The sequence below is a fragment of the Dendrobium catenatum genome, unplaced genomic scaffold (assembly GCF_001605985.2).
Source record: "Dendrobium catenatum unplaced genomic scaffold, ASM160598v2 fragScaff_scaffold_847, whole genome shotgun sequence".
In the NCBI taxonomy this organism is placed as follows: domain Eukaryota; kingdom Viridiplantae; phylum Streptophyta; class Magnoliopsida; order Asparagales; family Orchidaceae; genus Dendrobium; species Dendrobium catenatum.
Window position 1 is genome coordinate 5,404,851 of NW_021319309.1, and position 23,958 is coordinate 5,428,808.

The following is a 23,958-nucleotide window of genomic DNA, read 5'->3' on the forward strand; positions in this document are numbered from 1 at the left end:
CGCACACTAGTATAAAACAGCATTCGGTACCATTCGGTACCACTCGGTACCATTGGGTACCGCTCGGTATCCTGTGTCTGTGCGGACGGTTCTCACCCCATCTGTACTCCGCACCTAATAATTTTTCTTAATTAATCGGACTGGAGCAGCGCTAATACAATCAGGTTAGAATGAGCTATTTTATGATAGGATATGGCGTGTCAGGTTCATTTCTAATCCTAATAAACAAATGCCTATTCGCTGGTCAGCGATTTCTTCGATAACATCAACTCGCTTTACTGAAAGCAAGAATAAAGGCTTCCTTCCCACCACCGGCGGAAATCCCCAGATGCCGTAGAGAGAGAGAGAGAGAGAGTATCGGCCACGCGGATGAGTACTCATTATATAGTTGCAGAGAGGAGAAGCGGGGTTGAGCTCTCCTGCATTTGGGGTTCCGTCGATCGGCTTACATTTTCTCACATTTGATCTAGTGAGTAATGGAGTACCAGTTGCTGTACTGCTTTGAATTGGAGTAATTTTGTATTTGGCACCTGGCTGCTCTGCTTCTTCCCTGAATCCGAAAGCAGCAGTAGAGGTTACGCCACGAGAAAACAGCCGTGAAATAATTAAGAACTCAGGCACTCTGCCGTCTCGTTGTACTTTAATTCCATTCTGATCTCTCGTCGTTTGTGCAAGCGGCATTTCTTGGAAGGGGAGAAGATTTTTTAATAGAATCGGTGATCGTGAAGGGAAGAGAGAGAGGGAGAGATGCTGTGTTTGAAAGCGGAGGCACTGTGGGGCGAGATGTATGTCTCACACGGAGCGATTCTCCCCGTGAATCTGTAAGGGATTGAATTTCAAACCTTCCGTTCTTTTCCAACTGTTTGTTTACTGCTTTCGTCTTGGTCTCTTTGTTTGTTTCTTTCGCTTGGATTTGTTCAGTTTGTCATTGTTCTGGATTTATGTCTTGAGGATTCAGGGGAAGCTCCATTCAGAGTGCAATGCAGAGAGGAGTAAAGGAAAGAGGAGGAAGAGGGGAATATGGTGCACCAGATCCGTCTTCTTCTTCTTCTTCTTCTGGAGATGGGTGTTCGCGTATTGAGGTGGGTTTTCTTCTATTCCATGTCGGTGAACTCTTCTTTTACATCTTTTAATTAGCATGGTCGAAAAATTTGAGTATTGTTTTTGGATCTCTTTACTGCTTTAAATTTATGGGAATTCCATCCGGGTAAGAAGATTTCATTGGTCATAGCTAAATTCCAGTGCTCTTTGAGGCTGTCGGTGCTTCTTTTATGGTGGGTTGCCTGTAAACGGTTGACGAAGTATGTTTAGCACGCTCTAGTTAAGGTAGTTCGAACATGCATTTTTGTCAAATTCGATCTGCCTATAAGCCTATGTCATAGTTGTAGATGGAGTTGGGATATGTTGAACATACATGCTCTTCAATTCAGAAGCAAGGTGGATTAATTTCTTTTAAAGAAAGGAAGTATGATCGATGTGAAATTATTTTCTTAATTTATCGAGTTTAGTTTATTTATTTGAAAGTAGTATTTCGTCATATTTTCCTAATTCTCAGTTATGCTTTTTTTTTCGTTGCTTTGTTAGGAAACTAAGAGCATTCATGGCCAAAAAGTAGATTCGGGAGGAAAGATGGGTTGCTACCGATCCCAGCTTGAAAAAGAAGTGAGTTCCTTGCCCCTCTGTTGACAGGATTGCCTCTATTATTAGTTGAATGGGTGATGTATGCTCATTATATGCGATATTATAATATGTTATGCATTACATATATTTTTCTGTTGCGGTCCCCTATTTGACTAATTATACTCTTTTGGTGAAATTGGTTAGGAGATTTCATCTTTGCTTTTTGAAGAGGATTTGTTTACAAGATTTTTATTTTTATACTAGTTGTAGGCCAATGGTTAATGGCATTGGATATATTGGTTGATATACCTTTATGTCCGTTCTATGTGGAATATGATTGATCAATTATGTTGTATTGTTGCATTGGATCTCAATTCATTATGCCGAGCTCGTTGGAGGGTTGCAGGGGGTCATAATCCTTTTTCGGTTATGACACCACAGTGTTGTATACTCGAGTGCCTCGACGTTGTGCACCCGAAAGCCCATGCGTTTTTTCTTGGAGAAAACAGAGATCACTAGAGTTATGACGCTTTAGACCATGGCACTGAGGCGGCGTCAAGCATACTGGAGACAAAAAGTTGAGTACCGCAGCGCTGCGGGATGGGTTGTCAGTTTTATTTCTCGTTTTCCATTAAGGGTGACGTCCCTTGGCGGTTATTGTATGATTTTCTCTTTGTTTGTTCATGAGAACAGTGTAAGAGAGGCGAGATAAGGAGAGAGCGAGAGAGAAGCAAGATTTATACTATTTCTCCCAAATTTTTATAGATAATTTCTTGGTGTGGTGTGGCTCCATTATTTTTTTTTTCAGATTTTTTCACATTAAATCTTGGTGTTCTTTCTTTTCCGCTATATTTTTATTTCCTGTTTGTTTCGCTGCGTGTTTTACTTCCCCCCAACAACTGGTATCAGAGCCACGCTCTTTAGTTTGAGCGAGAGTAATGGCTGATGAAGCAGGATTCAAGATTGAAAAGTTTGAATGATTTAAACTTTGCATTCTTGAAGATGCAAATTGAAGACTTGCTCTACCAGAAGAAGTTCTATTTGTCGTTGGAAGGAATCATCAAGAAGTCTGATTCAATGACTATGGAGGAGTGGGAGGTTTTTGACTGGGCTGTACTAGGTTTGATTCGACTTTCACTTTTCTCATTTATTACATTCAACATTATAAATGAGAAGACTACAGTCAATCTCATGGCTGCACTGACTAAGCGTATGAGAAGTCGTCGGCCTCAAACAAAGTGTTCTTTAGGAAGAAGTTATTCAATATGAATATGTTAGACAACACTTTGATAGCAGAACATCTGAATAATTTGAACACTGTGATGAGTCAGTTGTGTTCAGTTGACATCAAGTTTGATCATGATGTGAGAGCATTGTTGTTGTTATCTTCATTGCCAGATAAATGAGATGAGCTGATTACTGTTGTGAATAATTCTTCTAAGAGTTCAAAGTTGAACTTTTAGGATATTGTGGGGTTAGTGCTTAATGAAAATGTTTGCAGAAAGGTGGATGGTGAATCTTAAAATTCTGCTATGAATGTTGAAGCCAAAGGAAAGGGTTTTGACAAAAATCCTAGCAGAGGAAGATCTAGATACAAGAGAGGAAAATCTACTTCATGTAAAGAAAAAGTTGTGTTTTGGAACTGTGGAATGAATGATCACTTAAAGAAGGACTATAGAGTTCTAAAAAAAACTAGTGGTAAGGGTCAAGATAAAAGTCACTCTACAAATATATCTGTATAAGAGTTTCAAGCAGATTATTTGATTTTGTCTCTGGATAATTCTGAATCTTAGGTTATAGATTTGGGTACTTCATTTCATGCAAGCCCTACTAAGGAGGCATTCAAAAAATACACTTAATGTGATATGGAAATAGTGTATTTGAGATACAACAAGCCCTGTAGCATTGTAGGATAGGGAGATGTTGATATCATAATGACAAATGGGTCAACTTGAAGACTCAAGGATGTTAGACATCTTTCTTGTCTGAAAAGGAATTTAGTTTCTGTGAGTTAGCTTGCAAACTCAGGCCATATGATATCATTCAAAGGAGATTCGTGGAAGGCGACAAAAGAAACTATGGTTAGAGCTCATGAAAGTATTGAAAGAACCCTATATGTTATCAATAAAAGATCATATTCCATTAGAGTAGTTGATTCAGATGTTGATGGAGGTCTTTGGCATCGAAGGCTTGGACATATGAGTAAGAAATGTATGCTTTGACTTTTTACTAGAGGAAAGTTTTCCGGTTTAAAATTTATAAAGCTAGATTTTTATGAAGATTTTGCATATAACAAATAACAAAGCGTGAGTTTTTCAAAAACTAGTTTAAAAGTAAAGTCAAAGAAGCTAGCATTTGTGTATATTGATGTATGGGGTCCATCACCAATTTCTTCTACAGGAGGTTTTCTCTATTTTTTTCAATTTTATTGATGATCTCAATATAAATGTATGGATGTACTTAAAATAAAAGTCAGATTTGTTTGATAATTTCAAGAGTGGAAGGTCATGGTTAAGGTTGAGACAAGTTTAAAGCTCCTCAAGTATGTCATATCAAAAATTGAAAAATTTGTAGCTCCATGATGAATATTGAAAATTTTGTTGGTGTAGAAATACCAAGTAGTTGGCTCTCATCCATAGGTTGAGCCTTTTCGTTTGAAAATCAGTTTAACTATTGTTGTATTCATCCCAATTTGTTATCCTTTTGGTTAACATTCCCTAGTTGACTTGGTGATGTGAGAAGCAGTTCTTATGCTGATGTAGGTGCTGGTTTGACTACTGTGTTTTATCTTTTCCCATGTGTATGCAGGTTCAAATATTGGAGAAGCAACTTCAGGAAGAAATTGACTTACATGTGGCTTTAGCAAATGCCGTCGGAAATACTTTTTTGCCTTTATCCAGGTCTCTTTCCAAGCTTCCAAATAAGGTAGTGCCTTTGTTCATTCTGCTACTCTCCCGCAATTTACTTAGGAATTCTTTTAAATAATGCTGTTTTAGGCTATTATCATTAGTTCTACTTTTAGTTATATGATTTAAAAAATTTGTTTAGGCTCAGGAGCTCTTAGCCAGCATTGATGCACTGGAGATAACTGTTAGAAAACTTGAAGAAGAACTCTATGCCTTGCATTTCAGCCTTCAACATGAAAGGAGGGAGCGTCTTGCTGCTGAAATCCATATAGAATATTTACAAATACCATCACTGGCATCTCCTTCATCAACTTCTGGGTATATATGGGAAGATGTATATCATTTCACCTCTATATTTAAATTTCTGCAAACCCCACGAGCAATTTGACCTTGATAGTGATGCCTTAATTTGGTTGCATTCTGCAGAATGTATCTTCCTTGAGACTGTCAAAGCTTGGAGTTCAAGTGCTTCCCTCAATCCATATGGATGTATTACCAGAAAGTGAAGATTTAGAGTCATTTAGAGGCCCTTCCGAAAACATCCCATTAAATGAGGTTTGTTTCATGTATTTTTTAATTGACGATTATTTCCCTTGTTTTCTACAGCAGTTGTAGTCGGTTTATCTTGAATTCCTTTACATCAAATATATTTTGGAATTTAATACTATAATACTATCTGATCCTGTTTAAACAGGTGTTGGGACAATGTGACGGGGGAGAAGAGAAAAGGATTATAGATTCTTCTTCAGAGTTGCATGTTGCTGCACTGAAGGACATGAAAGTGAAGAACCTCTTGCCGCACCCAAATCAGCTTTCAGAAGAAATGGTCTTATGTATGAGAAATATTTTTCTTCGTCTGTCAAGATCTCCAACGACTACTTCCAAGGCATCTTTGTCAAAGTGGTTATCGTTACTATCTTCTCCGGGAGGAAATCTTTCGCATTCTTCATTGACATCATTCTCAGATTCATCCAGGCTGCCTTCCTCAATGCATACTTCTTCAGAGTTAATTCACAGTTATGAAGCAATGGATCAAGAAGGTATATATGATCCTTATGGAGTTAATGAAAGATTAAATTGGAGAGAGATTGGAAAGTATCGTTTGGCAACTGAGGTATCTTGGATGTCAGTTGGAAAAGCACAACTTGAGTATGCAGCTGGCGCTTTAAAGAAATTCAGGTTTGGTAGTACCCGTCATTAAAATTCAGTTTTATTAACCGTCAAAAATGTGAAGTTCAGTTTGCTGCAAAGTTGGATACTTCGATAAAATAATAAACATAAGTTAGTGTAGCTTCTTGCTCTTGAAAAGTATAATCCATCTCAGAAAGTTCCTCTTTTCGGTTGTGCAAACCTATGCTCATGTACAGAATCCTGAATACGTCAACAATGCCTTGCAGGTTTCTCGTGGAGCAACTAGCAAAGGTTAACCCAGCTCAAATGAGTAATGATGAGAAGCTGGCTTTCTGGATTAATCTGTATAATGCCTTAATAATGCACGTATGTTTTAATCTAAATTTTATACGTGTCCGTTATAAAATCACTATTTATCATACTAAACATGAATAAGTTGGTAAATCTAACCATGAAAATGATATTTCACCATAGCCAAGTTCATTTGAGTCTTTCTTTTCGCATTCAAATATTGTGATGGAGTTTTAGTTGAGGGTTTGTATTGGCACTCAAATTTAACTGTTTTCAGATCTATCTGGCATACGGAGTTCCTAGAAGTGATATCAAACTCTTCTCATTGATGAAAAAGGTTCGAAGTGATGGTGTTCTTGCCCCTCTTAAACCAGTCGGCAGTTGTAATCAAGCAAATATTTTCCTCTTTTCTTATTTTGTTATTGTAATTAATTGCAGGCATGCTATACCGTCGGAGATCAATCTTTTAGTGCTGCTGATATTGAATTTGTTATTTTAAAGATGAAACCTCCAGCTCATCGACCACAGATTGTATGCAAAATTCTCTGGTTTGTACATTTTTATTTTTTTGCCACATGCGATTTCTAGTTGATCCGTTTCTCTGCAGGTATTGACTCTGGCTCTGCACAAATTCAAATTATCAGAGGAGCACAGAAAATATTCGATTGACTACGCGGAGCCTCTGGCCTTGTTTGGGCTCAGTTCTGGGATGTACTCTTGCCCTGCAGTAAGTTCCTAAATTCGTTATTTTGGACTAGTATTTATTGGATGACCATGTGCTCACACCGTTCCAGCCCGTCCTCAGATAACATTTGGCCGTTACAAATCTGATAGGAAATATTTGAGTTCGCAAGCAAACCTATCACTAATTGGAGAAAACAGCGAGAATAAAGTAAAATCTGGGTGAAATCAGCCCCAAAACGATGGATTGCAATAATGAAAACAAAGCAAAACAAACACGGGAACAAGATACAAATGAACCTCAATTCGAGAGGAGGATCATCTCTACCAAATCTCTAGACAAGAGAGTCTAGAGCCCAAATGCCAAAAAACTCTAATTTCCAATCAAACAAAACCTAATCTCCCCTAATCCCTCTCAGCCCCTTTAATACAAGATCTTTCCTAATTTAATTTCCCTCCCAATCCCTAGCCGCCTACTCTATTTGAATTTCACTTTGTTTGGAATAGTGGGGCCCGCCCCTTTGGGCAGACAAAGCAGAGGAGGTGGACTCCTTCCGCCTACTGTAAACCAATTGAGCTGGCCCCCAACCGGTTCATTGACATTAAAGCTAACATTTTTTATTCTTCAAAACATGATTTTGTTAGTAATGTTAGTTTTAATTCCCATGTATTATGTTCCAATAAGACTAACAATTGGTAGTATTTAGCACCCATAAAAATTTCTCTCTTTTTCAGTTTGAAATAAGAAATAGATTTAAATCTTCTCCTCTATTATTCTACTCTTATTTTTAACAGTATCCATCTCATATTATTGACGTGCCAAATGCTTGGTTATGTTAGATGCTTGTCGGTGTTTGAAGCACCTCGAACACTAAATACCTCACCTAGAAGTCCGGCAATCTCTCTTTGAAGTGGAGCTAGCGGAAGAGAATAGTGAACAAACTTAGCGATACCACTAAGATACATGTGATGCCGAGAAGACTTGTCGCCGGGGAGGAAGCAGGAGTTGGAGAAGCGGGCGAACGACCTTGGATGATTCACTCGTAATCTGAGAATTGTGCGTCAATGGCGTCTACAAGAGTAGGAAGGATCCGATTTAAGTAATCTTCCACGGTGCCGTCGAATCCAAATCCCACGTCGAAGAACGGCGATCGAAGGATATGAACGTGGCCGTATTCGTCGATCTCAATTCCGTGATCAACAGCGGGATCCGCCATACATTCTTGTCGGGCGGGAAGATGCACAAAAGAATCGGGAAAATTTCTTTCAGGTTCTTTATTCAAAACCTGAGAGGAATGGCTTAGGAGCAAGGGAAAATTGGAAGGATTCTTCACGCCTTGTGGAGACGTGAGAGCAAGGGTTGGAATTCCTTGATGGCAATCTTAGAAAACAGCAGACTCCATGTGGGAGGAGTTTGGGAAGGGTTTAGAATAGAAAACCAATGTAACGGTGTAAAAAAAAATTCAGCCAACAGGGGAATACGGGACAGAATTTGGCTTTCACAATTAAAGGCTGAATTTTGGTAAGAATTAAGAGGTGATTGCATAAGTAGGAAATTTCAAAATTAATAAAACGGTTACAGGAATTTAATATGGGAGGTAATTAAATGGAGGTGGAGCTCACGGGATATTCAACAAACCTGAGAATTGATTCTCAGGCTTACGTTACAGAGAGATTTCCTAAAATGCTTTGACTGTTAGGCGTTGGCAAACTCACGTTAAATGAGAGAAAACATAACATATCCAATTTCTTAATAGCAGAGGATGTAAAATAGGAAAGCAATTAAACCCTTAGCCTGGGATTTCAAATTTTGAAAACATGTGGGCGGGTGGCTGAAGTGGAGTGGCTGTGGGAGCGGGAGGGAGGGACGGCCGGCTGCTGGGTTGCAGGGAAGGCCGCCGGTGGCTGGGCCGGCCAAGGGAGGCCGACGGTGGAGCTTGGGTGGTGGTGGGGAAGTGAGAAAAAAAGGAGGTTTCGGCTAGATGGGGGAAGAAAGGTTTGGAGAGAAAAAGAAATAAAGAAAATTCAAATGAATAACCTTGATCACCACTCTACCGATAGACCTCACAAAGAGATCTCCGACGATCTCCTCTTCAAGAACTCACGAAGAGAATCATAAGAGGCAAATTTTCATTCATAAAAAAACTAAGCTATTACATAAGAAAATGACCATATAAATGGGCCTCAAAATGATAAGAAAGCAAAAGACTAAAATGCCCCTCGGGCTACAATAATGACCAAATACCCATAAGGGCAAAAATGGAAAAACATAAAAATCAAATAAACTACTACATAAAATGATGAAAATAAAGATCATGATCGTGGCCGTCGATCTCCGGCATCTCCTGATGGTACATGTGCCGCAATCTCTGACGATGTCCTCATCACCCACTCTATTTGAATTTCACTTTGTTTGGAATAGTGGGGCCCGCCCCTTTGGGCAGACAAAGCAGAGGAGGTGGACTCCTTCCGCCTACTGTAAACCAATTGAGCTGGCCCCCAACCGGTTCATTGACATTAAAGCTAACATTTTTTATTCTTCAAAACATGATTTTGTTAGTAATGTTAGTTTTAATTCCCATGTATTATGTTCCAATAAGACTAACAATTGGTAGTATTTAGCACCCATAAAGATTTCTCTCTTTTTCAGTTTGAAATAAGAAATAGATTTAAATCTTCTCCTCTATTATTCTACTCTTATTTTTAACAGTATCCATCTCATATTATTGACGTGCCAAATGCTTGGTTATGTTAGATGCTTGTCGGTGTTTGAAGCACCTCGAACACTAAATACCTTCATAGTCTGAAGCATTCGTGCATCCCTAGTAGTAGCTGAGCAGTAAAATAAGAACAACTCGTGTGATTTTCCTATGTCTCTCTTTAAGTAGTGGAGTTGTTAACTGAATCCAATGGAAAAGAAGATAACAAATGAAAATTCCGATTTAAAATAATGGATTTCATGTGGTAAGTTTTCCGGCATGGATGAGGTAACTCCATTGTTTTCAACGATGTTGGGGTTTTCAACTTAAAATTAGACATTAAAACCCTATTTAATTAAGCAAGAGAGAGTTCAATCAATAAAACTAGCATAGGCTATGAAGACTGGCTAATTTAAAGGACTTGGTACAATGACTCGCCTATATTTTAAGTGCTCTCGTATAGGGGTGTCAATATTAGACACGACACGATCGACCCGAACCCGACCCGTGACCCGAAATTGACACCCCTACTCTCATAGGGCATTTATGATATCACTTTTCCGTGAAGTGAGTTTTGAGGGTTGGGTCTCTTGAGTCTAAGCTGGGCTCAGGTTACCGTATGATCTTGAATTCTTTTGTTTGAAGAAAAGTAAGTTGATGGAATCCTTTAGATGACAGAGGAGTCTAGGCACATGCCATGGCAATTATACAAGACAGCTGATCATGCTTTTTGTTTGCTTCTTATCCACCCTAGTATGGAAGTTTAACGATAAATATGCTGATTTGAAATTATTTTGAAATCTAAATAATCTTTATTTTTGAAAGGTTTGATGGCTCATTATGTAATTGATTAGGGAGTTGATTATTTCCCTAAGTAAGTTGATTTAATTGGAGATTGGATTGATGCATTAATTAGGAGATCTAATCATTGTACAAATTGGGAGATTTAATTAGCATGATTGAGAGATTTAATTGGCATGATTAGATTTTGTCATATTATAATATTAATTAAAGTTTCCTTTGTAGCTTTGTTTCAAATCTTTAAATGGGGCTTGAGAGCTATTGTATTGTATGCATGAGAAGAGAGAAAGCTTAAGAGCTATTATAATTCTATATTGTTCTTCAATATAGTGAAATCATCATCCCCTCCCTGTGGACGTATGCATCTTCACCGAACCATGTAAATCGCCATGTTCATTGGGTTATGTGATTTTGTTTCCGCTGTGATTGTTTGCACAATAATTGGTATCAGAGCCGAATTTCAATGATTTCTAATGACGGCGAACAAGAAGATTTCCTTTTGGTGTGGTTCAGTTGGGCTTATAGCGACGTTTGGACGGATCAGACTCACTGGGTTTGATTGATTGCTAAGCCGGATTGGTGCAATTCTAGCATCATAAGGAGGTTGCAATTTGGTGGAGGGTATGAGATCCGGTGGAGCTATGGATACATCCACTTCATGTATGGAGAAGGCATCGATCCATCAGGTGGTTACACATCTCATCAAAATTGATGTGACCAAATTTGACAGCAAAGGAAACTTTGGCATGTGGCAATGTGAGATGATAGATATGCTATGCTCTTTAAATCTGGAAAATGTTGTGGATGACGATGAACGTCCTGAAGAGATGTCTGAGAGAGATTGGCTCAAGATGAACCTGTTTGCTTGTGTCTTGATCATAAATTGCTTATCTCAGGAGATTAAGTATAGGGTGATGATGGAGACATCTGTTGTGAAGTTGTGGAAGATTTTGAATACAAGTATCTGACGAAGAGAGTGGAGAATCATCTCCATATGAAATGGCTGCTCTACAAGTTTTAAATGAGATATGAGATAACAATAGATGATTTGAATGACTTCACAAAGTTGTTGGCAGATATTTTAAATCTAGATAAGGATGTTGGACATGAAGACAATGCGTCAATTCCGCTAAATTCACTCCCGAATGAGTATGAAAACTTCACGATGATGCTCATTCATGGAAGGAGGTCTTGAACTATGGTGAGGTGACTACTGCATTGCTGAATCACGAGTTCTGCCATCAGGATAAGGAGTCTGCAAAGATGGATTTAGCTGAGGCTCTCACACTCCAACAAGGAAGATCTAAGAAGAAGAAAAAGGGCGGAAGCAAGCAGGGTAAATCTAATGGGCATAGTCTTGGGAAGAATCAATGTGCTTTTTGCTTGGAAACTGGTCATTGGAAGAAAGATTGTTCGAAGCTGAAGGAGAAGAGAAATGGAGTTTACACTGAGGCTAACTTTTGTGTGGAAGAGCGTGATGAAGATTCATATATATCACTATCTACAATTTCTCAAAGTTTGTATTTTGATTATTCATGTTGGATTCTGATTGTTGGTGTTGTCTATCACATTTGTCCTACTAGAGAGTGGTTTTGTACCTACAAAAAGCTTGATAGTGAAGTTATGACAATGGAAAATGATCAAGCTTGTTGTACAGTTGGTGTAAGTAGCATCTTCATCAAAATATATAATGGTTCTATGAGAGAGCTGATTGATGTGAGACATGCTCCAGATATCAGGAAGAATTTGTTATCTATTTGGGGCTTTAGAGACCAAGGGATACAAGGTAATCATTGAGACAGGAATTTTGAAGATCTATCATGGAGCATTGGTTTTTCTAAAAGGAATTCGTCACTACAACCTTTATTACCTTTAGGGAAGAATAGTGATTGGAATGACTACTATTGTTGATGATTTTTCTGATGCCACTGCATCGTGTCATATGCGGCTAGCTTATGTCGGAGAGGCTTGTCTTATGATTTTGGTTAAGCAATGAATGATTAAAGGAGTAAACACGTACAAGCTCGATCTTTGTGAATATTGTGTGTTTGGCAAGAAGATAGGTGTATCATTTGGTACTGTCATCCACGGTATAAAGGATATCCTAGAGTATGTTTACACAGATGTTTGGGGCCCGTCAAAGATTATAGGCAGTGATACTTTCTCTTTTTTTGATGATTACTTCAGGTATATTTGGATATATACCATAAGGCGCAAGAGCGGGGTACTAGAAATTTTTAGAATTTGGAAGAAGTAGATTGAGAATCAGACTGGAAAAAAGATCATGCGTATCAGATCAGAGATAATCAGGGCGAAGACACTTCTGATGCATTCTTGTAGAAGTGCCAGAGATCTGGGAAAAGTACCACTTGGTTGTTAGAGAGACACCGCAGAATAAGGTGGCTGAGAGGATGAACCGGATTTTGATGGAGAAAGTTTGGTGTATATTATCTAGTGTTGGGTTGGATAGAGTTTATTGGGTTGAAGCAATAGGCTGTGTCTGTTACTTGGTGAATCGTTTGCCTTCTTTAGCTATTGAGAAGAAGACCCGGATGAAAATGTTGTCGGGACATCCTGCTCGAGATTATCAGCATTTGAGACTGTTCAGGTGTCCAGCTTACTATCATGGTCAGAATGATAAACTGAAACCAAGGGCAAAGAAGATAATCTTTATTGGCTTCAAGTTTGGAGTCAAGGGCTTCAATCTATAGTCTGTAGAGAAGAAGTTTGTTATTAGTAGGGATGTTATTTTTGATGAGACTAGTATGTTGAAGCCTTGGGACTTTAAGCAATAGGACCACAGATCCACTGCAGAAGTTGGAGTTTGATGCAATTCTATTTACTCGACATAATTCAATCATTTCTATCCAGGCACCTGATTCAGCTACAAATCATGAGATAGAATATGATGTTAAGGATGAGATTCATGCTCAATAATCTATTGCGAAGAACATATTCAGGCACCATAATGTCCCAAAATCAGTTTGGTTGAGGGATCACATTGCATTTGCATTTTCAGCCACATAGGCTGAATTTCATAGTCACTATAAGGAAGTGGTGTCACCGATGTTAATCTTTGGAAGATAGCTATGGATGAAGAAATGAAGTCTCTTCAGAAGGATACTACTTGGAGGTTGGTGAAGCTTTCTCCATAAAGAAAAACTATTGGGTGCAAATGGATGTGCAAAGAATGAATAATCTCATGGAGCTGATGTGCAATACAAGGCTAGGTTGGTGGCAAAAGGCTCTACGCTACGGAAGGAGATTGCTTATGATGAGGTGTTCTCCCCCATGATCACTTGGCATTTGTAGCACAATATGGTTTGATTTTGGAGTAACACGATCCAGACATTGCACAAACAGTTGGCATTGTAAGCAGGTTCATACATGATATAGGAATGAGTCATTGGCAAACTGTGAAGAATATCTCGAGATATTTGAAAGGTACAATTGATGCAGGCTTGGAGAGGCAGTCACCACGACAGTGGTGCAAGACTCATGATTGATTACCCACTTGTTTGAAGAACTACGCTTGACTTGATCCCTTGGGAGGTGGTACGTAGGAAAATTATGGGTGCTGTCATTCTGATATTGGAGTCTGATTTGTCATCTTTCACTTTCTGAAGTGAAAGATGAGGTGGAGATTGTTGATTTGGAATTTGATTGCTAATTATATAATTGATTAGGGAGTTAATTTTTTCTAAGTAAGTTGATTTGATTGAAGATTTGATTGATGCTTTGATTGGGGGATCTAATTATTGTATAAATTGGAAGATTTAATTGGCATGATTAGATTTTGTCATAATATAGTATAAATTAAAGTTTCATTTGTTACTTTATTTCAAATATTTAAATAGGGTTTGAGAGCTATTGTATTGTATGCATGAGAAGAGAGAAAGCTTGAAAGCTATTGTAATTCCCTATTGTTCACCAATATAGTGAAATCATCATCCCCGGTGGACGTAGGCATCTTCGCCGAACCACATAAATCGCTTTGTTCATTATGTTTGTGTTGTGTGATTTTGCTTCCATTGTGATTGTTTGCACAACAAAACATTAGTAGCTATCGAAGGAAACTCCTACTCGAGCCGTGCTGTTCAAACAACTGGAATCGGGCCCCTTAATCAAAAGCAATGCAGACTAGACAGATTTGATTTGTGAATATGGGGTGTAGCATTATTTTCCACCTACAAGCATATTAAAGAATGTATAGCAATGTTGTTTTTCCTAGATTTCTATGCACAGTCCCTCTTGCTTTTGATGTGTTTTTAAGACTAATTAATTTTTCTCCATAACATAGTCTAGTTTAGAGTAATACTTCCCACACCCACCCTTGGTATACAATTCCGGTCTTTTTCCTAGCTTATGTTGCATAACTATGAGATCAAGCTCTTAGTGCGGAAAGAAATTGGCATCCCACTTCACTTAAAATCATCCAATTTAGCCAAAAAACTTTTGGTTGTCCATGAGTTTGAACACCTCTATTCAGTCCTAAAAAAGAGGAATGGAATCTACTCCAAGATCTTACACTGAAAATGAAAAGTTCAGTTGATACCTTTCTGATATAAACTTAGATTACTTTTGAATTAGGCTTCGTTTGGGACGGCTTTTTTACTGCTTCTTGAAGCAGCTTTCTAGTAAAAAATTTTAATTTTTATCCTAAAAAACTGCTTCAAGAAGTTGTTAAAAAGCCATTCCAAACAAAGCCTTATGCTTCATTTGGGACAGCTTTCTTTCTGCTTCTTAAAAATTTTTGTACTTGAAAGCTGATTTAAGAAGCAAAAAGAAAGCCGTCCCAAACGAAGCCTTAGTCTTTTTTTTTTTTGCTTGAAATCTTCTTAAAGAGAGGAATGTTCCTGACTAAATCGTGATGTAGGTAAGGATCTTCACTGCCAGCAACGTGCAAGAAGAGCTCAAAAACTCTATGAAGGACTATATCCAAGCTTCCATTGGCATAAACGACAAAGGCAAGCTTCTTGTGCCAAAGCTTCTATACTTCTTCGCCAAGGGAGTTGTTGAGGATTCTCTACTTGTTGATTGGATTTGCCGCTACCTCAGCCCCGAGCAAGCCTCAGTCGTTAGAGACTCAACCTCACATCGGAAGCAGAGACTTCTTAGCGCACGCAGTTTCAGCATAATTCCATTCGATTCAAGGTTTAGGTACCTTTTCTTGCCCCATAACAAGAGCCAAAAACTGTAAATAAGCTTGTTAAGTTCAAAGGTTGAATATATACGTAGAAGCCCCAGGTTTGGATGAATAAAACAGTATCGAATCAACCAGCTGACAAGCTAATAAAATGTAAATTTATTCAGATTGATTTCATCATATAATAAGCTTATCTTTAGTAGAACCTGAACCTTTCAATCCATGAAAACTGAAATTGTTTATGTAAAGGCAACAAAAGCTGAAAAATTACAAAATAATCGCAGAATTTTCATATGAGTTTACAATACGTTAAAGGAGCGAAAGAAGAAGAGCTCACATCATTCTTTGCTGATCTCTCGTAACGATTTCAATAGAGCCTTGCAATTTTTATTTTTATTTTTGTGCTTTTTTTTTGTTCTCTATTAGCAGCGGTATCTCACCGAGCAAGCAACCGCCTTAGCCCAATGCCTGAGCTTTGTCTTCACGTCTTCAGGGCTATCCCCTGTGAACTCATACAATGCAAATAAAAAAAGTATTAGGTTATCTCAGCATAAGATGGTATGATTTTCATTTTAATATGTAGATAGCCAAATTTATAATAGCAGTTTAACCTAAGATTTCAGTCAAATTGGATTATAGAAAAAAAAAATTGTATGACAATTATAGTCAGACCCAGAAATTGTAAATAATATTTTTAAAAAACTACTGTCATTCAGGAACGATGAACCCAATAAGTGAAATGTTTCTTTTTCTTATTCTAACTCTAAATTCGGCTGATTGTCCAAATTGTCGCCATGCATGTGTAGCTCAACAAGATCTATCTAATGAGCCTAAGATCGCTAAATTCAAATAGCATTAAGGCATTTAAATGTTGATAAAATGTTTCATGATTAAGATAATCCGTGAAGTGTTTTGAATTCTAGTTCAAATTATCAAAGTTCACATCCTGAAAAGCATATAAATAGAGCCACATCCTCTATATGCCAGGGGTGGCCCAAGAGTTGAGAGAATTATTGCATTACTAGTTATCGTCGTCGACAATCACCACTAACAATCGCTACCACCATCTTCATACTCCTGTAAAAATTTAACCTTCTTGTTGAGTAATAACTGTCTGTATGTTGACATCAAACTTTTGTAATCCATGTAGGGGAAATTAAGTTCTATTGTTGAGTATTAACTAGTCATATGTGGAAACTTGATTACTGTGATGCCGCAAGAAAAAAAATAGATATTTGTTCTTAAATAATCTCAATCTTTATCAATTGTCAAAAAGGGAGGATTATTATACCACCTACTATATAGTGGATTTTTTAATTGGGCTAGGCCTCGTGATTTTTTCTCATTTGTGTATTTCTCATGTAATAAAGTTACGATCTTATAAGTTTTATCTATGCGCGTCGAATTTTTGCACAATGCTAAGATGTAAAATATAAACTCTACCAATTCAAATTTTCTTGCACATAATAATAAGAAAGCATGATTGATACATAATCAAAAAATTATCTTGATCAGGCACGAATTTTGAGGCAGAATCAAGTTGGAAGCTCCAAAAATTAAATCGGAGATCATCTAAATTCTGATTCAGCAAACTTACAGTCGAACTGAGCGTCTTGGAAACACGAACCCAACGACACCAAAATCGACTCAATCCGAGCCCAAATGAGTCCAAATCAAAGACTTGAAGCACTTTTGGAAGGATCGAACCACAATTTGGGTTACCAAACGGTCTTAAATCGTGACATGCTTATAGTCGAATCGAGTGGCTCGACGAGACGAATACAACAAGCCTAAGATCATCAAATTCTGATATCATTAAGATAGGCAAAGGTCAATTGAATGGTGCATGATCGTAGGAATCAAAATCGGCGGTCCATTTCGAACCACTCCAAATTCACCCTTGATCTTCCACTTATTTACAAGTCATGCCACTAAAGAATGCTATAAATAGAATCTCATTTCTTCTTGAAAGGAGGAAGAAGGAAAGAGAGAAGAAGGAAGAGAATGAAGAAAACTCCAGCCGCCTAGCTCCTCCTCGACCACCGCTGGACCACCAAGGGACGTCGGGGTTCTGCCGCACCACCGTTGGACCACCAAGGGACACCGGGGTTCTGCCACACCACCACCGGACAACCAAGGGACGTCGGGGTTCTGCCGCGCCAAGAAGTTCTGCCACACCACCGTCGAACCACCAAGGGACGTCGGGGTTCTGCCGCACCACTGTCGGAGTTCTACCGCACCACCTCCAAACCACCAAGGAACACCGGAGCGCAGACACAACATCGCCAGGTTCTATCGAACCACCACCAGACCATCCAAGGACATCGAAGTATCACTCGAAGACGGAGTGCCCCTTGATGCTGAAGTGCCACTAGCGGACCACCACTTGACACCAGAGTGTTGCCGGACCACCACTTGAGACCCGAACTTCTCCCGGACCACCACTTAACGTATAGAGTTCTGCTGAAGTACCGTCCTCCTACTACGGTCCTTCCGAACTCCCTTGCTAGACAATGTCTTTCTGACCCCAGTCTCCTGCCGACTACGGTCCTTCCGACCTCCCTCGCAAGACAACGATCTTTCTTACCCTGGTCTCCTACCGACTACAACCCTTCCAACTTCCGTCGCCTACTACGGTCTTTCCGATCTTTGTTCTATCGACTATTAGGGGTGTTAATTCGGGTCAACGGGTCGGGTTCGGGTCGAACCCGGAACTGACCCGGTACTGTTCGGGTCAACCCGAACCCGACCCGTTTTTAAAAATGGGTCAGGTTTCTGGACCCGAACCCGACTCGATTCGGGTTCAGGTCAACCCGACCCGACACGAATGACCCGGAATTGTTAGTTTTCGGGTCAAAAATTGGGTCAATCTTCATTTTTCGGGTCAAAATCGGGTCAAAATCAGGTCAAAAACGGGTCAAACTCGAATTTTCGGGTCAAATATGAGTTTTCTTGTCACTTTCGTGTCACTTTCGGGTCAATTTCGTGTTTCCGTGTCAACCCGAACCCGACCCGATTTTAAAAACGGGTTGATTTCTTCAACCCGAACCAGACCCGTTTCGGGTTTGGGTTGACCCGAACCCGGATTTTTCCGGGTCGGGTTCGGGTCGTGTCAAAAATTGACACCCCTAATTACTTTGTTCTTACATTTTATATATCATTTTATATCAGTCCTCTCTATGCTTTAATTTTTCAGGTAATTGAACTGACATTCAGTTAACAAAATCTGCTCCATAATCTCTACTTCAAAAAACTTATTGTTGAACTTTGAAGTTATGAAGTTACTCTCTCGTTTCATGTTATTGAAAATGAAAATAATTAGAGTTAAGAAGAGGTAGTCAACGCTGAAAAAGCATTCAGAATGTTCAGAAGCGACCTGCACACTCATTTTCTCTGTCAAAACTGTTTTTTTTTTTATGATGTGATGAAGCCATTTTGTCACTTAAGCTTACTTTCTGGTTTAGAAAATTAACTTAAAGAGAACTTCAAAAGAGACTAATTACACTAATAACTGTTAAAAGCGCAAAATTTTAGAGCTTTTGCTATAATTAGCAACTCACAAACTTAACTGTTGATTTAAGAGATTAGTGATACAGCTTCTCCAAGTACTTCTTCAGCTTCTTGTTGGTGATCTTCCTTGTCCTAAGTGTAGGCATAGTTGTTACAAAACTTTAAACCTGTGTTTGTAGTCCTCGAGTTGCTCCACCAGAACGTGAAAATTTATATCATTCTCGATGAAGTGAACAGTGCGACGATAATATTGACGTAATACTATTCATGAATACCTTTTTTTGTTGGAGAAAGAATATACTCAAAATATTTTTTTTAGTGTTATGAAGTGAAATCGGGTTGGAGATGAGTTTCTATAATTTGGAGTGGAAAATGCGGACCACCAAGGGACACCAGGGTTCTGCCACACCACCACCGGACAACCAAGGGACGTTGGGGTTCTACCGCGCCAAGAAGTTCTGCCACACCACCGTCGAACCACCAAGGGACATCGGGGTTCTGCCGCACCACTGTCGGAGTTCTACCGCACCACCTCCAAACCACCAAGGGACACCGGAGCGCTGACACAACATCGCCAGGTTCTATCAAACCACCACCGGACCATCCAAGGACATAGAAGTATCACTCGAAGATGGAAGTGCCCCTTGATGCTGAACTGCCACTAGCGAACCACCACTTGACACCAGAGTGTTGCCGGACCACCACCTGAGGCCGGAACTTCTCCCGGACCACCTCTTAATGTACAGAGTTCTGCCGGAGTACCGTCCTTCTACTACGGTCCTTCCGAACTCCCTCGCTAGACAATGTCTTTCTGACCCCAGTCTCCTGCCGACTACGGTTCTTCCGACCTCCCTCGCAAGACAACGATCTTTCTGACCCTGGTCTCCTACCGACTACAACCCTTCCAACTTCCGTCGCCTACTACGGTCTTTCCGACCTTTGTTCTATCGACTATGGTCCTGCCAACCAAACAAATATGTCAATATTGATGTGTTATACATGATGTACATTTGTGACATCAAACCAAGACCTTCTCCTAAGGAAGGGCCTCATTTGTAATCAACTATAAATACTAGTGGATTCATTCAAACTAGGCCAGAACCCGTGGTTTATCCCCTTTTTCAGGGGTTTCCACGTAAAAACTCTAGTGTCTCTTATAAATGCTGCACCCTCTCTATCTAATATGCTTGTGTGCTGGATCTTCGTACAATGCTAAGACGTTAAACTAAATATTTCTCTACCACCGTAAATATTCCAGAACACAACAATAATTAAAATAACACATCTAAGGATGATGTAGATTATTGACATATTAGCCAAATAAATTATTATCAAGCACAACACTATTAATAATAATTTCTAAATCATATAACAAATATAATTAATATTAATTTATGTAAATTGATATATATTAAATTTAGATGCAAATCCTATCCTAAAAAAATAATGTCTTTGATGTGTGTGGTTGATGAAATATGCAGGCTTCATTTGTGCTGACATTCTTACTAATTTTTAAAGTAATTTTTTAATAAAAAAATTTAATTCTTGTTATAAAAAGCTGGTTTACGAACCAATAAAAAAAATTTTCAAACGAAAACTTATGCTTCGTTTGTGACAGCTTTCTTACTGCTTCATAAAATAGCTTTCAAGTACAACAAATTTAATTTTTATTCTAAAAAGTTATTTTAAGAAGCAGTAATAAAGCCGCCCCAAACGAAGCCTAATCTACGTCTGGAATAACTTTTGATCACTATTTCTTTGTTGATTTCAAAAAATTATTGTACTAAATAGAAGCTATAGAAAATAGTAAGAGAATTGTCCCAAAAAAAAAAAAATCTTAGTTCAAATAGAGACAAATATGTAAAAAGTTTAGGCCATGTTGAAAAAAGTTTTTTCAAAGTTTTTCAAAAACGATATCTTATATTTTTAATTAAAACTCATTAATTATAATAATAAACATAATATTAATATTATTTTTTTTTTGTTATCAATAGAAATTTTTTTAACGAAGGCTCGTAGAGAAACACGCCATATTCTGATACGGTATTTCTTACCGGGGTTAATGAGCTTCCAACCATCGGCCCCCGGCTCCTGCTTCGGTTGCCCATACGGACTTCTAGGGCTCGGCGTACCGTATAGCGTCGACGCCGACGAGGTGGCCGATGAAGTCGCCGTCGCCGTCGGCGTCGACGCCGGGCTCGGCGTCGACATCTGCATGTTCGGGTCAGAAAACTGACGATTAACCGCAAAATACAGTTCCAGCGCCGGTAAAGTCCTGCATAGTTCACGCCCGCCGTTCTCCTCATTGAAGCCGAAACCCAGCTCTAATGATCCCTTCAGTTCATCCAAGTCCTCATCCGTCAAACTCCTCACCCCATCGATTTTCCCTCCGAGACTCCGCAAATGCATCAGCTTCTTCTTCTTCTCCCATTTCAATTCCCTCATCGTATCCCTCATCGAAATCTGCTTCCTCAAAACCTTCTTCTCCCCCCCAACGCCGCCCCAATTCAGCTCCGGCTGCGGCTGCTTCGGAACAATTCCCTCCTCCTCCTCATTCTCTGAAGACGATTCGAGCATTGAGAATCCCTGCTTCTTCGTCGCTCTGCTACTCGTTATCGAGGAAAGGAAAGAGGGTGATCGATGAGAAAAGCTGGAGAGTTCTTAGGAGAATATATAAAGGACGGGACTTGATGGTTGCAGATGGGAGAGATGACGCTGCCATTGTTTAATAATAGAACAGCGGGAGGAGAAGGCCACCGGACGATTAGTTATAGTTGGGTGGTGGTGGAAGTTTGCTCTCCCTCTCTAACGGCCGATCGCCGCCTCTCTCTATCTCTCGATGTGGATTAGCGGTGGCGATCACTGCAAATAACAGTCGATGAGGTGGAAGTCTGAGCGGCGGGGAATGGAGGGCAGATTCTCAGGGCGGTTTTGCGGCGTGGATAATCATAATCATCGCTAAAGTTATTATTTATAGACAGTATTGTTAATGAATTACAGCTACTTTTTAGTGTAGGTATTTGTAATTTAAAAAAATCATTAAAAAGTTATTTTAAAAATAGTAATAAAGCTGTTACGAATAAAATTTTATTTTAAAATAAAAAGAAAGTTGTTTAATAATAGATTTACTTTATCTAATAATGTATAAATTTATTATACTTCTAAATAATTTTATAAAAAGTTTTTTATTTAAATAATTTTTTTAATTTAGTTATTAATTATTTATATCAAAGCAATATTAGATAAAAATAATAATTTATACAAAAAAAAGTTTAAATAAATAATTATAACTATTATATTTATTTGAAGATAAATGAAATATCAATTTTAATTAAAAAGTCATCATGTTAATAAATTAAAGTTAATTAAAATTCTTCATTAATGTCAAATTATTGTCATTTGACCACTATTATTAAACCACTAATGCCCAATAGCCATCAATGAGCCATTGCAATTTTACAACCACTGTCGAGCTACCACCACTAGACGATCGATGTTGGAACTGTAATTATTTGACTACCATCATCATACCACCAGCACCCAACACCACCATTAGGTCATTATCGCCCGATCATCATTGTCGGTCCTCCATTACTCGATTATCAATCATTTAATAGTCGTCGAATTCATCCCTGTCAACTTTGCCTATAAGCTTGTTGCATGCCAACTATTTTTCATGTGTTTTTTTAATGAATGTCTTTTTGTTAGCGCATCCACATCATCTCATTATGATGGGCCTTAACACCACACTCCTTTTTTCAATTCATTAATCGCCTCATTATTGACGATCAGAGCTAACTAATTGCATTTAGAAAAATACAAATAACGGGAAACATAATTACATTATTACGATCAATATTTATATCTTAATTCAAAGTCTAAAAGTATATATGCAATAGCCACCACAAAATACAAAAGAATACACATAAAATCAAAAGCTGGAAGTAAAACTATACTAGCATCAAACCATCATCACTGCTTAGCCTTACCTGTAGGCTCTTTTATATGTTTGTGAAATCATATAAAATCAGATAATGAGTAGGGTTTCATGGTGGTGTGGCTTTATTTTTTTGTTTTTTTTTTGTTTTTTAAGTTTTTCCATGTTAAATTATGTTATTTTTCTCCATTATTGTTTTCTTTTTTCATATTTGTTTCATTCTATAAGCCTTGACTGTTTCCAAATCCAATCTATTTGCCATTGATAAACTACTCCATTTTCAAGTGAAGTTTGAGCCTCATCATAGAGATCAAAAGCCTCGAACTTCTTTAACGGTTGAATTCATGCTGGACAATTTTTCCCATTTATAATCATAGTTTATGTGGAAGAATAATGCCTCTACTATAGCCTAATTGAGGTATTTAAAGATCTGAGAGGGAGGAAAGCTCAGGATAATTTTTTGAAAATTTCAAAAAAATTTTAATTAAGTTTCCTTTTTTTCATGAAAAAAAATTAAAAGTAAAGAGATTTATTAAAAAAAATTACTACACATATGTATTTATTTATTTAAAATAATTACTATATTTATTCACACGTTGATCAGACAATAACGAGCACCCGTGAAAGATGTCAAAAGATAAAAAATAGCTTGAATACAAGGAGGGAGGACCTTTCTTGAGATTCAATAAAATTCTAAAGAAGAAAATTTATCAACTAATAGCAATCCTAAAAATATTTTATAAATAACATTGTCATATATTCAAATATATTCTCAAATAGCAACAAGAAAGCATTTGAGTGCCAAAATTTTTGATATAAATTTAGGATTATTAACTTGACTCCTTTGAATATCACACCTTATTTATAACTTATTTACTTATAAAATATAATAAACTTGCAAATATTTATTCATTTAATATAGCTCACATATGTAATGCTATGAACCACTAGATAGAAAAAAAATGTTTATCATTTTATTCTTAAAATCAATTTTGATTTTAATAAAATCTATAAATTCTTAAAAATTCCATCAAATATTAATATTTATTTACACATATTAGCAAGGATAAATAACATCACTAATTTTTAAAAGATATTTTAAATAATAAAAGTTGAAATAATTAATTGAGCACTAAATATAGTTGGTTTCAACGAAATGTGGTAACTTTACCGGTATGTAGGAGATCCGGCTTTTGGTAACCGAAGAGAAGAGGCCAGCCATCGCTGATTACTGCG

At 38.0% G+C, this 23,958-nt stretch overlaps 2 protein-coding genes across 2 annotated transcripts; one reads left to right on the forward strand and one right to left on the reverse strand.

Annotated features, from left to right (window-relative positions):
• Nucleotides 1–226: 226 nt before the first annotated feature.
• Nucleotides 227–15,477, forward strand: LOC110097794. Its single transcript, XM_020824362.2, has 12 exons — nucleotides 227–821; nucleotides 959–1,082; nucleotides 1,585–1,662; nucleotides 4,429–4,545; nucleotides 4,669–4,860; nucleotides 4,953–5,081; nucleotides 5,221–5,705; nucleotides 5,924–6,023; nucleotides 6,226–6,285; nucleotides 6,387–6,479; nucleotides 6,556–6,675; nucleotides 15,006–15,477. The coding sequence occupies exons 1-12, from the start codon at nucleotides 748–750 to the stop codon at nucleotides 15,327–15,329; spliced, it is 1,896 nt and encodes a 631-aa protein (XP_020680021.1). The 5' UTR covers nucleotides 227–747; the 3' UTR covers nucleotides 15,330–15,477.
• LOC110097795 lies at nucleotides 15,471–21,784 on the reverse strand. Its single transcript, XM_020824363.2, has 2 exons — nucleotides 20,840–21,784; nucleotides 15,471–15,777 (listed from the first exon to the last, which is right to left on the reverse strand). The coding sequence occupies exons 1-2, from the start codon at nucleotides 21,360–21,362 to the stop codon at nucleotides 15,698–15,700; spliced, it is 603 nt and encodes a 200-aa protein (XP_020680022.1). The 5' UTR covers nucleotides 21,363–21,784; the 3' UTR covers nucleotides 15,471–15,697.
• Nucleotides 21,785–23,958: the final 2,174 nt, after the last annotated feature.